The 14,159-nt window shown below is 47.1% G+C and overlaps 1 protein-coding gene across 2 annotated transcripts in view; it reads left to right on the top strand.

Annotated features, from left to right (window-relative positions):
• Positions 1-297: 297 nt before the first annotated feature.
• Positions 298-14,159, top strand: part of PKP1 (plakophilin 1) — a 239,189-nt gene continuing 225,327 nt past the window's right edge. Inside the window, exon 1 of one of the 2 annotated variants that reach the window (XM_069633637.1) lies at positions 298-728. In XM_069633637.1, the coding sequence (XP_069489738.1) occupies positions 521-728 (208 nt within the window). In that variant the 5' untranslated portion in view covers positions 298-520. The remainder of the gene's footprint in view (positions 729-14,159) is intronic. The other variant, XM_069633638.1, reaches the window with a different exon arrangement.

The following is a 14,159-nucleotide window of genomic DNA, read 5'->3' as shown; positions in this document are numbered from 1 at the left end:
GCGGTGCAGACAGTGGATAGGCCCAGACTGCGGTGCAGACAGTGAGTGAGGTGCAGGCGGTGGATATGCCCCGTGCGGCTTTCTGACTTCTCCCTGACTCAGCTCCCTGTCCCGGGTGGGCAGACATGTCATTACTCAGCCACTGCTGGTCCTCCCGCCTCCTCCTGTCCGCCCCGCCCTCTCCACCTTCTCGCTCTTTACCTGTCCTTTTATTGCCTTGTAGCACTGGTGTCATAAATAACAAACAGAGTCTGTCAGAGGCCGCCTGGCCCCACCCCCTCGCAGCCTGGGGCCAGCGCAACTCTCGGCTCCCTGCCTGAGGTGGGCGGGGCTTGGGAGCAGGTTTATAACCCGGGTGTTGGGCGGGCGGGTACCTTCCACCGTGCACAAACCGAGGAACACCGGAAGGATCGTGATCAGGTTTGGAACCAGGACACCTCTCGCACAAGAGATACATTTGGAAGCTTTCTGTGCCCCATAATTTAGCTGCTGCCTGTGACCTTAACACCCCACGGCCACCATGCTCGCCTCCCCAGCCCACATGAAGACGGCCCTGGCATATGAGTTCTTCCAGGGTCAAAACGACTCGTCTCTGGCACTGCCATCCGACAAGAAACTCATGAACGGGATGTCCCGGGACCAGCGGGTGAAGGAGCAGATCCTCATGACGGTGCGGCGACAGAAGCCCCGCTCCTCGGCCTCTTCCACGCTGGGCACCTCCACCCGCAGTAAGTATGGCAACAGCAGCATGTGTGCGTATAGCGCCCAGCATGAACGCGGTCGTCTCCAGGCGCTTCGGTGCTTTGCAGGTGTGCATTGTAGTGTTCTATGAAGGTGCTCGGCGGAGAGTACAGGGCGTGCTGCCATCAAAGCAACGTGAGCTCATCACACTGTCATCAGCGTTTCCCGAAACCTGCCAGGAGGGTGGGGTGGTCAGTCCAGACTTTACGCCCATTCAATGACTGGGCTGGGTGCTGAAACTGCCAATCCCATTGCCAGGGTGTGCCCACCCATTATGATGCAAGGGTAATGCCATGTCAAGCCCATGTCTAAAACAGCCACCGATGTTGGCACCTGGGAGAAGCAAGGCCGAGAGCGAGAGAGAGAAAGAGGGGTGTGTGCTCGTGTGTAACGTGTTGCAGCCATGTGCATACATTAAACCTTTTCTACAATTGGACCACTTTGCATTATCAGAACGCGCCACGCCCCGTCTCATTGCACATGGTAACATGCCCATTTCTACCCTGGTGATTACCTGGATCCGCTGCGAACTGATGTCTGGAGACGAATAGCTCTGCCCCACCCCTCCTCCACCGCCCTCCCCCGTCCCGCCCCAGCCGCGAGCCAAGGACCCACCCACTGGCTTCAGTTATTCTGCTTAACTTTGTCTTAATACCAAACGTCTTGACACCGGGGCCTCCCCGCATTGTAACCCCGCGAGGACACACATTCCTCCAATATTGACCAAGCAACTATATTGCAGATAGGAGGCGAATGGGCTGGGGTGGGGTCAGCCTTCATGAGTTGCAGAGCCTATTGTACTGACGTCTCAGAGATTCTTGAGTCCAAGTCTGTTTTTTGCCTAAATCAGCGCACATTTGTGTTTTTTTGTTTTGTTTTTTATTGTGTATTGTATTTCATTTAATCTATGGGTGCTGATTACACACCTGAGATGACTGGCATGTTCAGCTCGCTATCTGCTTACCGGGGAGGCGGGACACATTCTACCGAACTGCAAGCTTTCCCTACTCGCGTAACACATGCAGCACTGAGCTGCAGTTGTGCAAACTTCCCCCGCACTCAGAAACAGTACGCGCTTCCCTTAAAAACAGAACCCTTACAGTACAGCAGTGCAAGCTTCCCTTAAACACATAACCGATCAACAGCAGTGCACGCGTCCGACAGAACCCTTACAGAACAGAAGTGCAAGTTTCCCTTAGACACAGAAACCTTATAGCACCACAGAACCCTTACAGTACAGAAGTGCAAGCTTCCCTTAAACACAGCACCCTTATAGTACAGAAGTGCAAGCGTCCGTTAAGAACAGAACCCTTATAGTACAGAAGTGCAAGTGTCCCTTAAAAAAAGAACCCTTGCAGTACAGAAGTGCAAGCTTCCCTTAAACACAGAACCCTTACAGTATATATCAACAGCTGTGCAAGCTTCGCTTAAAAACAGAATCCTTACAGTACCGATCAACAGCAGTGCAAGCGTCAACAGCAGTGCAAGGATCCCTTAAAAACAGAATCCTTACAGTACAGCAGTGCAAGATTCCATCAAAAACAGAACCCTTACAGTACCGATCAACAGCAGTGCAAGCTTCCCTAAGCAGGGCGAGCTTCCCTTAAACAGAGCACACTTGCAGTGCCAGGCAACAGCAGTGCGAACTTCCCTTAGACAGCGAACAGGCTTTCCTTAATTAGCACAGAACAGATACAGCACTGACCTGCATCAGTGCAAGCTTCCCTTAAACACGTACAGCACTGAGCAGTGACGCGATCCCTTGCAGAATAGCACACTGAGAAACAGCAGTACATGCATCCCTTAACAGGATGGCACGTACAGCACCGAGCAGCAACATCAACGCTTTCCTGAGACGCAGGCACGTGCGGTGCCGAGCAGCAACATCAACGCTTTCCTGAGACCCAGGCACGTACAACACCGAGCAGCAAGTATAGCACCGAGCAGCAACATTAGGCACGTACAGCACCGAGCAGCAACATCATCGCTTTCCTGAGACCCAGGCACGTACAACACCGAGCAGCAACATCAACGCTTTCCTGAGACCCAGGCACGTGCGGTGCCGAGAAGCAACATCATCGCTTTCCTGAGACCCAGGCACGTACAGCACCGAGCAGCAACATCAACGCTTTCCTGAGACCCAGGCACGTACAGCACCGAGCAGCAACATCAACGCTTCCCTGAGACCCAGGCACGTGCGGTGCCGAGAAGCAACATCATTGCTTTCCTGAGACCCAGGCACGTACAGCACCGAGCAGCAACGTCAATGCTTTCCTGAGACCCAGGCACGTACGGCACCGAGCAGCAACATCAACGCTTTCCTGAGACCGAGGCACGTGCGGCGCCGAGGAGCAACATCAACTCTTTCCTGAGACCCAGGCACGTGCGGTGCCGAGCAGCAACATCAACGCTTTCCTGAGACCCAGGCATGTACAACACCGAGCAGCAACATCAACGCTTTCCTGAGACCCAGGCACGTGCGGTGCCGAGAAGCAACATCATTGCTTTCCTGAGACCCAGGCACGTACAGCACCGAGCAGCAACGTCAATGCTTTCCTGAGACCCAGGCACGTACGGCACCGAGCAGCAACATCAACGCTTTCCTGAGACCCAGGCACGTACTGCACCGAGCAGCAACATCAACGCTGGCGCCGAGCAGCAACATCAACGCTTTCCCGAGACCCAGGCACGTGCGGTGCCGAGCAGCAACATCAACGCTTTCCTGAGACCCAGGCACGTACAGCACCGAGCAGCAACATCAACGCTTTCCTGAGACCGAGGCACGTGCGGTGCCGAGCAGTATCGGCAGTGAAATCTTCCCTTACTTACAGAACACATACAGCACTCAGCAACAGTACTGCAAGCTTCCCTTACACCGTCGTAGGACACGAACAGTATTGAGCAACAGCACCGAACAACAGCCGTGCCGGCCCGATTTATGGAATATTTGCATGGTTCAAAGTGAATTTGCACTGTTGAAAAGTGACTTTGCACTGCCGCCATAAACCCTGATTCATGGAACCGTGCAAAATGTATGTGTATTTTGCCGTGCAAAGTCATTTTGTACTGCAAACATCACTATGCAATATACACTGACTTTGCCCTGCAAAAATACACTTTGCACGGTTCCATGAATCAGGGTTTGTGTCGGCAGTGCAAAGTCACTTTTCAGCAGTGCAAATTCACTTTGAACCGGGCAAATATTCCATGAATCGGGCACAGTACGTGTACTTCTCTGTCAACCAGCAGTGCAAGCTTCCCCTGCACCTGGATCAGATACAGCACTACATAGCAGCATGTATCCCTTACATAAACAATCTGTGCTGGGCAGCATTGTGCAAGCTTCTGCTGTGCATAGAACATGTACTGCCTGCATGTACCATTGATACACATATCATTTTGCGCTTTATAAGTGTTGTTCCGCACTACCACTTTCCATTAAGTGTGCAGTAAGCACAGTGCATGAAAGATCCACAAAAACACACAGACACACACTGAGACCAGTGCAGCAATAGCACACGCATCTCACGCACACCCCATTCACACAACAAATGCAGAATGCGTCTCTCTCTCTCTCTCTCTCTCTCTCTCTCTCTCATTCTCTCTCTCTCATTCTCTCGCTCTCTCTCTCTCTCTCTCTCTCTCTCATTCTCTCTCTCATTCTCTCTCTCTCTCTCTCTGAGGTTAGCACAGCACTGCAAGCATCCTTAACCCCAGAAGTGGTAAAATAAGTGGGTAGCAACCGTGCTAGCTTTTCTCATATGCAGTGTAGATTTGCAACGGCACTGCAATCTTCTCCCATGCAAAACGCTGACAATGCAGAAAGCAGCAATGCAGACCTCCCCCATGGTGCCCAACGAAGTAACTCAACAATCCTCTGCGATTTCTTAATGCTCTGACTGGACCTACCAGCAAGGAGGTACCTTGTACTAGACATCAGTGGTGTTGCTAGTCTGGAAAAGATCCGGGGCTACGCTAATGTCGGGACTATCTGGACTATGACCTAGCATACCTTTTGGTTGTAGCCCGAGCTTCCCTTCGGGGATACAGCCAAAAGACCCTGGGCTATAGTGCCCCCAGTTCCCCCAACCCCCAGCGATGCCTCTGCTAGGCATCATGACTGTACTAAAGAACGTCTGGGCGGAAACCCAAAAACACATTTCAAAATGGCCGCAGCTTTTCTCTGTATCCCAACAACTCTTCAATGAAAAGGAGTTACTAACATTTTTTCAAAACCAAAAATGTAAATAACACCTATATTTCAGTATTCCTCTAATCATAACCTCTGTATTCTCCCATATTGTATTAAGTGCTTCAAAGTATCATGTATACAACTTTTCATATTTACAATTTTTGCACTAGCAAAACAACACTAAAATAAAATGTTAAAAAAGCAGTTTTCTCGCTCAACAAAAAACATCACCAAAGAGAAGTTATTTTTTAAATGTTCACTCATTTGTGCAATTTTCTGATCTCTGAAAAGAAAGGGCTTCGGATACAGGAAAGAGATAGAAAGCCCAACTGCGGCACACAATTACAAACTCAAAATTCACCTCTAATTCTGGTCCAAACCCTCTACTTTGGAGGCGAGGGGCCCAATGCTGCTCGAATGACACCCATATCCCCCCTGGAGGAAATATCTTATTTGTACAGCCACTTGAAGCAATATAAACTTCCAGTCGAGTCCATTTTATAATATGCACTATTCTTTAATCATTAGACCTGATGTTTTGATATTTGTTATATGATTTATTGCAATGATTTATTTGCCCTTAATGTAAGTTATTTTTGGATGTTTTCTTTTTTTACCCATACCAAGTAAAAGGGTAATCCCTACATTTCCCTGGTGAAGCGTATGTCCTCTGAAACATTTCGATGTAAGACTGAAAGTGAAACATTTCCCCCAGAATACTTGTTTGTTGCACACCCCCAGTTTATATCGAATTTGCAATTCCAACAAAGAATTAAAAATTTGAAATGTACAAATTGTTCTGTACAGTTTTAGAAAAGTCACAAAAAAGGCACATCATTTTGCAATTTACCCAGCTGACACTTGTTTAACTGAATAGGAAGAACAAAACTGTATCAGGTTTTGTATATCTCATATTTTCTCCTCCTCTCCCCTGCTAACCTCCTGGCTGAAACTGAAACTGCACTGGTTACCTGGCCACCCTCTGATCTCGGACCCAGTCACACACACCTGCACTGCCTTCATTGCAACCCCCGCTCTTGAGGACTGCTTCTGTATCCCCTCAGTCCCACTACGAGCACTTGAAACCTGATGTCTGCACTTACCGTTGCACTTGCCACCTGGTGGCCGTACGTTCACCTACTGCTTATTTCATCTATTCTCCCATGTACTGCTCTGTCCCCTACCCCCCGCACTTTCCTCTTCCCCCCTCCCATGCACTGGCGCGATCTGACTGACACCTGGCCTAGTAGGATCGTTGTCGGTCTTCCCTCTGTTCTCCCCTTTGCCTCGTCGCGCCTTGAAACACTTGTGTATAGGCGCGTTATAAATGACGTATCATATCATATCATACACCGAAAATCTTCTTCCCCAAAAGGCCTCCATAGCTCATTCCCAACTCTCCCACTTTACATGTAATCCACTTTGCCCCCTTACATCTCCCTTTTCCTCCTCCAAATAGCATTTTGAGCACTTTTCAATTTTGGCTTCCCTCAGGATTACCACAGGAATCGCTCACATCGAGCAAAAAAAAAAGAAAAAAATGGTGTCCGTTAGTATCTGTGAAGCCTCTTTGCTGCAAAGCATACCAGTAGATATACAACTTTTCAGGCGCTGGGGTACCCCATTCTATTTTGAATATCTTTAAAACGACTGGACTGTTTTACATTGGACCAGCAAAATGCACATCTGCAGCGCTATGTGCCCAAGTTGTTTCTTATTTGGTCCAAATCCAACCAGCGTTTTTTGAACTATTCGAACTACAGGTATTGAATCAATGCAATTTTTCTCTTTAGGAAAGTAATGGGAGGAGGCAGATAAGAATGTTTTTTTTAGTTTTCTTTAATCACCTTTTTACAATTTTTTTCACAACATTTTCCGTTTGAGGGGGGCCTTTTAGTTTAGAAAATGTCATCCAAATCAATACAGCAAGTCAAAAGGTATTAGCAAGAGAATGTTCGGAGAAGTCTATGTACACCTGCTTTACCTTAACTATAGGACAGCAATCACCACCCTAGAAGGAAAAATATATATATATATATGTATTTTTTTTTTTCAAAGTAAGGGGGGGCGAGGGGCTCACTTTGTTCCCCAGCGCAGTAACCTTCCACAGTCCAGGTGATCTTCTCCTCCAAGCGATTTCATGCCTCATGCACTCATCAGGCAGGCAGCCTGTCCTCAGGGGATTCTGGTTGCTGTAGTCAATGCAGGTAGCCAGGAACCAACTCTTCCTCCAAGTACACAGTGTATATCTCACAGTGGAGGCCAGGGGGGGGGGGGGGAGAACCAGCAGCATGGCTCTCCAGAGTGGGGAATATGTCACTTCGGTGCTGCCCCTCTGGTGTCCAGAACTCCCAAACAGGTTTTCAAACTATATATGAAAATTGGTGGCCCACTTTATGGAAAACTGTTCCGCTTACCATACGAGTAATAGCTGCACATCCCCAAAGCGTTTATGTCCATCCATCTGTCTTGAATTTAGTTGGACTCAAAGCCTGTGAGTAGCATTGCACCTCTTTGTTAGGCTGTTGATGAATGGCTGTTGAATTGGGTTCTAGTTGCTTAATACTGATATTTGACACACTTCTCAGCACTCTTAAACATTTTTACTGATACAGAAAAGGCTGTAGGGATTTCCTACAATTTTGACGGATTCACAAATTTGGTCAAGTGGGCGAAATTGGAATTAGAACCGAGCTGTACCGATCACAATGTCAGAAACGTGAGCACTCAGCCTTTTTTCCACGCGTCAGTGGAAGACAAATTGTTTCCTACGGGTGGGGGAGAGGGACGTTTTGGGATCTTTGCCAAGTGTGACTCGCAGGTATGAATTCTAATGATACAATGTGAAATTCCAAAGTGATAGCGATCAAGGGCACGCCGAGGCGGATCTACTTGTTGTCACATCGGAAACCATGGTCGCATAGCACACACATCTAATGTTTTTGTACGGTGTATTAGTCTTTACTACAAGAGGCTGTACACGGGGTCGGACAAGGACAAAAAAATAGAAACAGCAACAGGTCAAATGTGGAGCAGATCCGCAAATCGCATTGCACGACTCCTCGAAGCGAGCTATTTGAGTTGTGACCTGCAACATATAGAGGAGGAATTATGGATCAATTAATAATTGGGCTGTACGATTTGTTATGTTATTGGAATTTGTACCACACACTGCTGACATTTTCATGGCCTCCATGTGCTCTGGCGGGGCTGAAGGAGGGCAGGGTGTGTTAGTTGAGCGTGGAGAGTTTGAAAATGCACGATAGATTTGCTGCTGTGTCAATGCGTTCAGTTTGGAACTAACCGGGTACGGTGTGTGGACCTGTTTCTAGGTGGTCCCTGTAAAGGGCACTCGGGAATTTGTGTCCAGGTGAGATCCATCTTAGCATAGAGTTCTGGTGTTTGATGGTTGTAGGTAGCATGGGCGTAATTTTAGGGGGGACAGGGGTGTTTGCCCCGCCAAAAGGTGGCACACCATTTCATCCCACTCACTCATTTGACAGCGGCTCCTTTCATTTAGATGTTATGTCCCTCCCCAACAAAGTTACTCCACTGGTAGGTAGGGATTTTAAATTGCTTTGTGCAGGCGGCATAGTTGGCCTGTGTAGAGCATTTGGGCATCAAGAAGAAAGAATTAGTGTTGGGGGTAACAAGCCACACCATTGGCGAGCAATTCATCTAGGATGCTAAGGAGCAAAATGAAGAGGGGAAACAATTAAACTCGGTGCAACATTTCAACTCTATGATGGCTAGTCATGCGTCCCTTTTTTCATTAGTTTAATGCCTGGAAAAGGGTAAGCTGTCTCGAGGAAGTTCATCCAGTAGAAAGGGTCCATTGTGTACCAGTCTCACAGGCGTCTACAGGCGTGCCCTCTACTAAATTCTCTTAATGAGAAATGTCTCTGCTCTCAACACTGTATGGAAATGAAGCTCTTTGGTAGCAGGGATCTGTGTGAATGACTCGAAAAGGGATTACTATGTAGTGTAAGCTAGTCCTCCAGATAATATTTTGAAGTGGGAGTATTTTACTCCCCATTTTTTAAAGCTGGGAGTAAAATGAGTTTTTAGGAAGCAAAAAAATAAGTCAAATTCCCAATGGGAGTATTTTAAAAGCGAGTAAAAATATGTTTTATCTCTGAAACAGAAATGTTTTTGCAGTAAACACTCCTTTGGACCTAAATATGCACCTTAAAAGATTAATTGTATACACCTTGGGCTCAGGCAAAAATATTAGATTCTTCCTGTGGCACTACGTGTACTAATGGTCCTAAAATATACACATGGATTGGTGCAAGTGAAAGCCGGAGGACACACCTCCTATCTTGGCAGGATGGCTCAGGGGCAACATGCTCGCCTTGGAAACAAGACAATGCGGAGCAACACAGGTTCGATCCCCGTGTCTGGGCTTAGAAACCTCTGGATATTAAGCACGTTATAAATATCATATCACACTCCTAGATGTTGGTTTATTTTTCTTGTGGGAGTATTTTTACTCCCTATGTTTCTTTTTTGAGAGTATTTACCCATTTAAGTTGCTGACACACGCCTTATCTGTAGGGCTGGTACCAGTGAATCCCGCTTCTTACCATGTGAGTTCTCCTTTGTACCGTCTTGTCTCTTGAAACCAGTTCTGGGCACGAATTCATCAAACTGGCTCCACCTTGGCCTAAAAAGCAGACCACAGCAGCCAATTGGCCCAATAGGTCCGGCATGGACCCTCAGGTCATCCCAACCTGGCGGTGAAGCTTGATCATTCCGACGTGCGATGAAGGCATGCCGCGAGCGCGTTTTAAATAGCTCAGTAATAATTATAAGAGACCCGGGTGGGCAGTGGTGTTCTAGGGGTGGAAGGGCAGGAAGAGATGCAATCAGGAATAAGGTGCTCAACTGGAGCACTGTGTCCGGCATAACATTAGCCTTGGGTGGATGGTGGATCGATGAAGCCACCATTGTCCTCAGCAAAAAGGGCATCTATGTTGCCAGCAGAGATAGATTGCGCAGTGGATTCTGGGTGCTAATTTCCATACTGACTGGAGCACCTCAAACTTCACCTGCGCTTTGGTTTTCTAGCGTTAGTCCAATACTGAGGATCCACTGGCGGAAGGGGACCCTTGTGTATTCTCCAGGCCTTATATATCAAATCACTTCTGCAAAAAAAGGGTCTTAGCTGTAATAACATTAAGTTTGCTTAACCTCAAAAAGTGAACATATCCCAATTCTGTTCCTACTAAGTACACGAAGCAGGCATTGTTTCGAGCCCCAGACGGCTTCTACACTTGTTGTGGAAAAAACCCAACAAACCATAAAAATAACCTAACCGCACCGACAAGCTTTGTGTTCCTCCTCAAATCTCCCCTCCCTCCTATCTGTACTCCATTACAATACTTCCAGCATAAGCACCACCTAATGGCCACAACTAAAACACGACAAACCACAGGGTTCTTTCTCTATTGGGTTTCTTGAGGCGTTTCCCAAGCTCAACTTGTAGATCAGACTTTCTCAGGGTTCGGCCCAATCTTCTGACAACTAGAGAAGTCCTTTTTGCTAGGCATAAGGACCTCTCCGCTCAGGTGGATAGCTCAGGGGCAACGTGCTCGCGTTGGCAGCAAAACGATGGGGAGCAACAGAGGTTCAACCCCCAGGTTCCGCGCTTAGAAACCTCTTATTAAACTATTATGCGCATTGTAAATAACCAATTACACTTACTCTCTATGTTGACAGTTTGTGTACATGTTGTGGGAACTCAGGGATTGAGACCGTGAGGCACTGGTTTGTCACGGTACCTGGGATCTGAGGATAAACACATTCTCAAGATATGTGGATAGAGAATGGTGGCTGGGCACGCAGAGTTTTTGGGAGCGAACATCCTCCGGTCATGAAACTCTGTTAACATGGGAGGTAGTAAACTGCTTGAGAGAGTTAAATCGGTTGAAAAATCATGTTTAGTATTTGAAGGTCATTAACTTTCATATTGTCTTTTTATTTGTTTATGATTCAATGTATATTAAGTGCATTTATTTTTCATTTCTTAAGTCTTCTCAATTTTGTGAAAAAGTCAGATTGTTGGCTCTAACACAATAATAAAAAAAACAATAAAAAAGCACTATAGTAACATATACACACAGGCTTCCATAGCATACACGCCTAGCTGGGAAGCCAGAGGGTTCTGCACAAGGTGGTGAAGGTTTACAGAACATGTAGGGAGGGGTGGAGTAGTGGTAGGGATTCACCAGGATGTTATGAATAAAAATTGATACACACGTGCACACCACACGTGCACACGCACATCCTCAACACCTACAGCACTGACAAGGTCACCCTGCTGCAGGTTGAGACTGTCACATGTGCAGCAGTGACAGGCCTCTGGACGGCCGCAGCAAGATCCTCATTTGCAGCAGCAGTGACAGGCCTCTAGTCTCTGCAGGTGCAGTGACGAGTTTCTCATGGCAGTGACAGAATGTTATCTGCTCGTTTGTTTGTTTGTTTGTTTATTCATTTCTAATGCGCATCAGACCCAAAGGTATCAGGGCACAGCAGTTACAGGATATGCAAAGCTTAGTTTCAACAGTTACACAATGAAGTAATTACAGGACACAGACAAGTCAAATGTATGCACAGTTACACAGTGGAGATATTACAAGAGGAAACAATCTAATATATATAATAGGTGAAAACATTGTTACCATGCAGGGTGTCAGACCTATCCCCCGGCAGTAGTGAGAGACTTTTACTCCGGCGAAAGGGTTTAGTTTTCTCCACTGGCAAAGTGCAAACCTTTCATGGAGCTACACCAAAATCGTCTTCCCAGCAATGCTTCACAGCTGAATCTGAAAAGCCAGTAAGCACAGCTGTCCCACCCCCCAAAAAAGCCTCTGCAGCCCACACCCTTAAGGTATGGAAGTGAAAACATGGCTAAACCATCCAATATAAGGTCCAGCAGAAGTAAATAAAATCTGCCTTTTACATAGTGCTTCATGCTGGATTCCGTCTGCTTCTAAGCACTGTAATAACATTTGTATCATTAACCAATTTAAAGGTATCACATTTTTCAACCTCTGAAGGATGACGCGCTGTGTGGTTGCTGTCAGGATCCGACATTGCAAGGATCATCAGAACCCCCATGTCAGAGGCAAGCCCTTAACTTGCGAGCTATCTTCACCAGAAAAGATGCATTCTCTATTGCAAGTTACACATATCTGCACCTCTTCACCACTGAGTTTACCTCCGAATTAGGACACGAGCAGAAATTGTGGGAAGAATCGTGCTAAGGCTGCCAGCCCCTGGCATCGGCAAGATTGCAAACACTGGAGCTGTATGAACTTGTTTTATGAGGCATTGCAACATTTCGGGTTCTTACGAGTGAAGCAACCAAGATACACCTTTATGAAGAGCAGTTATTTCTTCATTTAAAATCTGTTGGAAAAGGCTGCTGCGAGGCTAAAGTGGGCTGTAATAGAACTCTGCATTTGTTGTTGGGGGGGTGACGTAAATTCTGCTGTGTCTATGCTTCACCCAAACCTGTGGTAAAAGTCCCACTGAGGAAGGGAATCAAGATGAGTGCCAATACTGTCTTGGCACGAAGGTAATAGGATGGGGCAGGGTATGATATGATATGAGGCGTCATTTATAACGCGCCTGTACACAAGTGTTTCTAGACGCAACATGACAAGGTAGGGAGAAATAGGGAGGACGAAACAAACAATCTTACTAGGCCTTGCGTCATTCAGATCGTGCATGGGGGAGAGGGATCGGAGAAGTGCCAGGGGGAGGGAAACTGGGAAGTGTGATTAGGGCAGCATTGCTCTGAGTAAGTGCAGCCAGAGGAGCCAGCTCTGGGTGGTGCAAGGGGGAGGGCTGTAGGTTAAAAAATACAGCCGCTAAGTGTGCAGAGGCCCAGAGACAGTGCAGGTGCTTGCAGGTCGTGGAGGAGCCTGATGCCGATGGGGTTCAGAAGGTAGCCAGGTGACTAGTCAACGCAGTAGACAGGTGGGTCAGCAAGGGAGAGAAAGAGAGAAAGCAGAAGCGAAAAGGAAGGTCTTGAGTGGCTTCCCGAACCTGAGGTGGTCTTGCTGGAGTTTGGAGGCTTGGAAAGTCCATATTGTCTTGGAAAATGTATAGCCATTATACTGTCAAGTGTGAATATGGTTTGGAGAGTAAAATTGAGTCATACAATGGCGGCCATCTTGTTTGCAACATCTGTGTTTCCAAGCTGGGAAGGGAGAAGAGTATTGGTATCTCTGTTGGTCATCTGCTCTCAGCCAATGGAAGACTAGGCATTATCAAGTTGAGAAGTATGAGTCAAAGGTTTTATTTAACCTCGTAGTGGTCATACTCTACACGCCATGAATGTGACAGATGATAACAAATTATCCATAGGATGGGTGAGGAAACTGTGAACTATGCACAGCCATATTTAGTCTTGGATTGGATTACACTAAGTTGATAAGTTGGATGGGAGAGGGGACATTTACCCTCTGGTAGTGACAGCAGAGCTTTCCTAGACCTAGTGTAGTCCTATGTCTATTTCCATTGATGGATTTTGAACATTCACCGCATAATTGTTTTTCGGTTCTTGAGAGCCCACAGTGACGAAGCAGAACTAAGAAGCCTAAGACTTTTATGAAAAGGCAGGTTTTTAGCGTCTGATGTAGAATATGGAGAATGTTGCAGAAAGGAAGATCGAGAGAGAGAGAGAGAGAGCGAGGTCCAGAGAGAGGGGGCTAATGCATCAAGAGACACCACCCCCCAAGGAGAGTGATAAGCTTTAGTGATCACATTATTAAACATTGAAACATCAACTTGGCCGTGGTATGAGGCGCCATTGATTAACCAGGCCTTGGGAGCTGGACACAAGAAGATGGAATTCTACAGCATTTCTTGGATTCCCTAGACTGCAGTGTGGGACTCCCTAGACTGCAGTGTGGGACTCCCTAGACTGCAGTGTGGGAATCCCTAGACTGCAGTGTGGGACTCCCTAGACTAAAGTGTGGGACTCCCTAGACTGCAGTGTGGGACTCCCTAGACTGCAGTGTGGGAATCCCTAGACTGCAGTGTGGGAACACCTACTTTGACGAAGCCTAACCATGGGGTGCTATCTTATTTTAGAGGGATTTATCTGCATGCCGCTGCCATTTGCATTGTCTCTGGGTACTTTGGTGGTTCGGAAAGAGTGGGGACCAGTTAGGTTTGTGGAGACAGAGAAAAGGCACAAAAGCCTAGCTGCTGC

The sequence above is a fragment of the Ambystoma mexicanum genome, chromosome 13 (genome assembly GCF_040938575.1).
Source record: "Ambystoma mexicanum isolate Mex_15411 chromosome 13, UKY_AmexF1_1, whole genome shotgun sequence".
Classification (NCBI taxonomy): Eukaryota; Metazoa; Chordata; class Amphibia; order Caudata; family Ambystomatidae; genus Ambystoma; species Ambystoma mexicanum.
The sequence above is the reverse complement of the archived record's forward strand: the minus strand, read 5'-3'. Positions and strand labels throughout refer to the sequence as shown.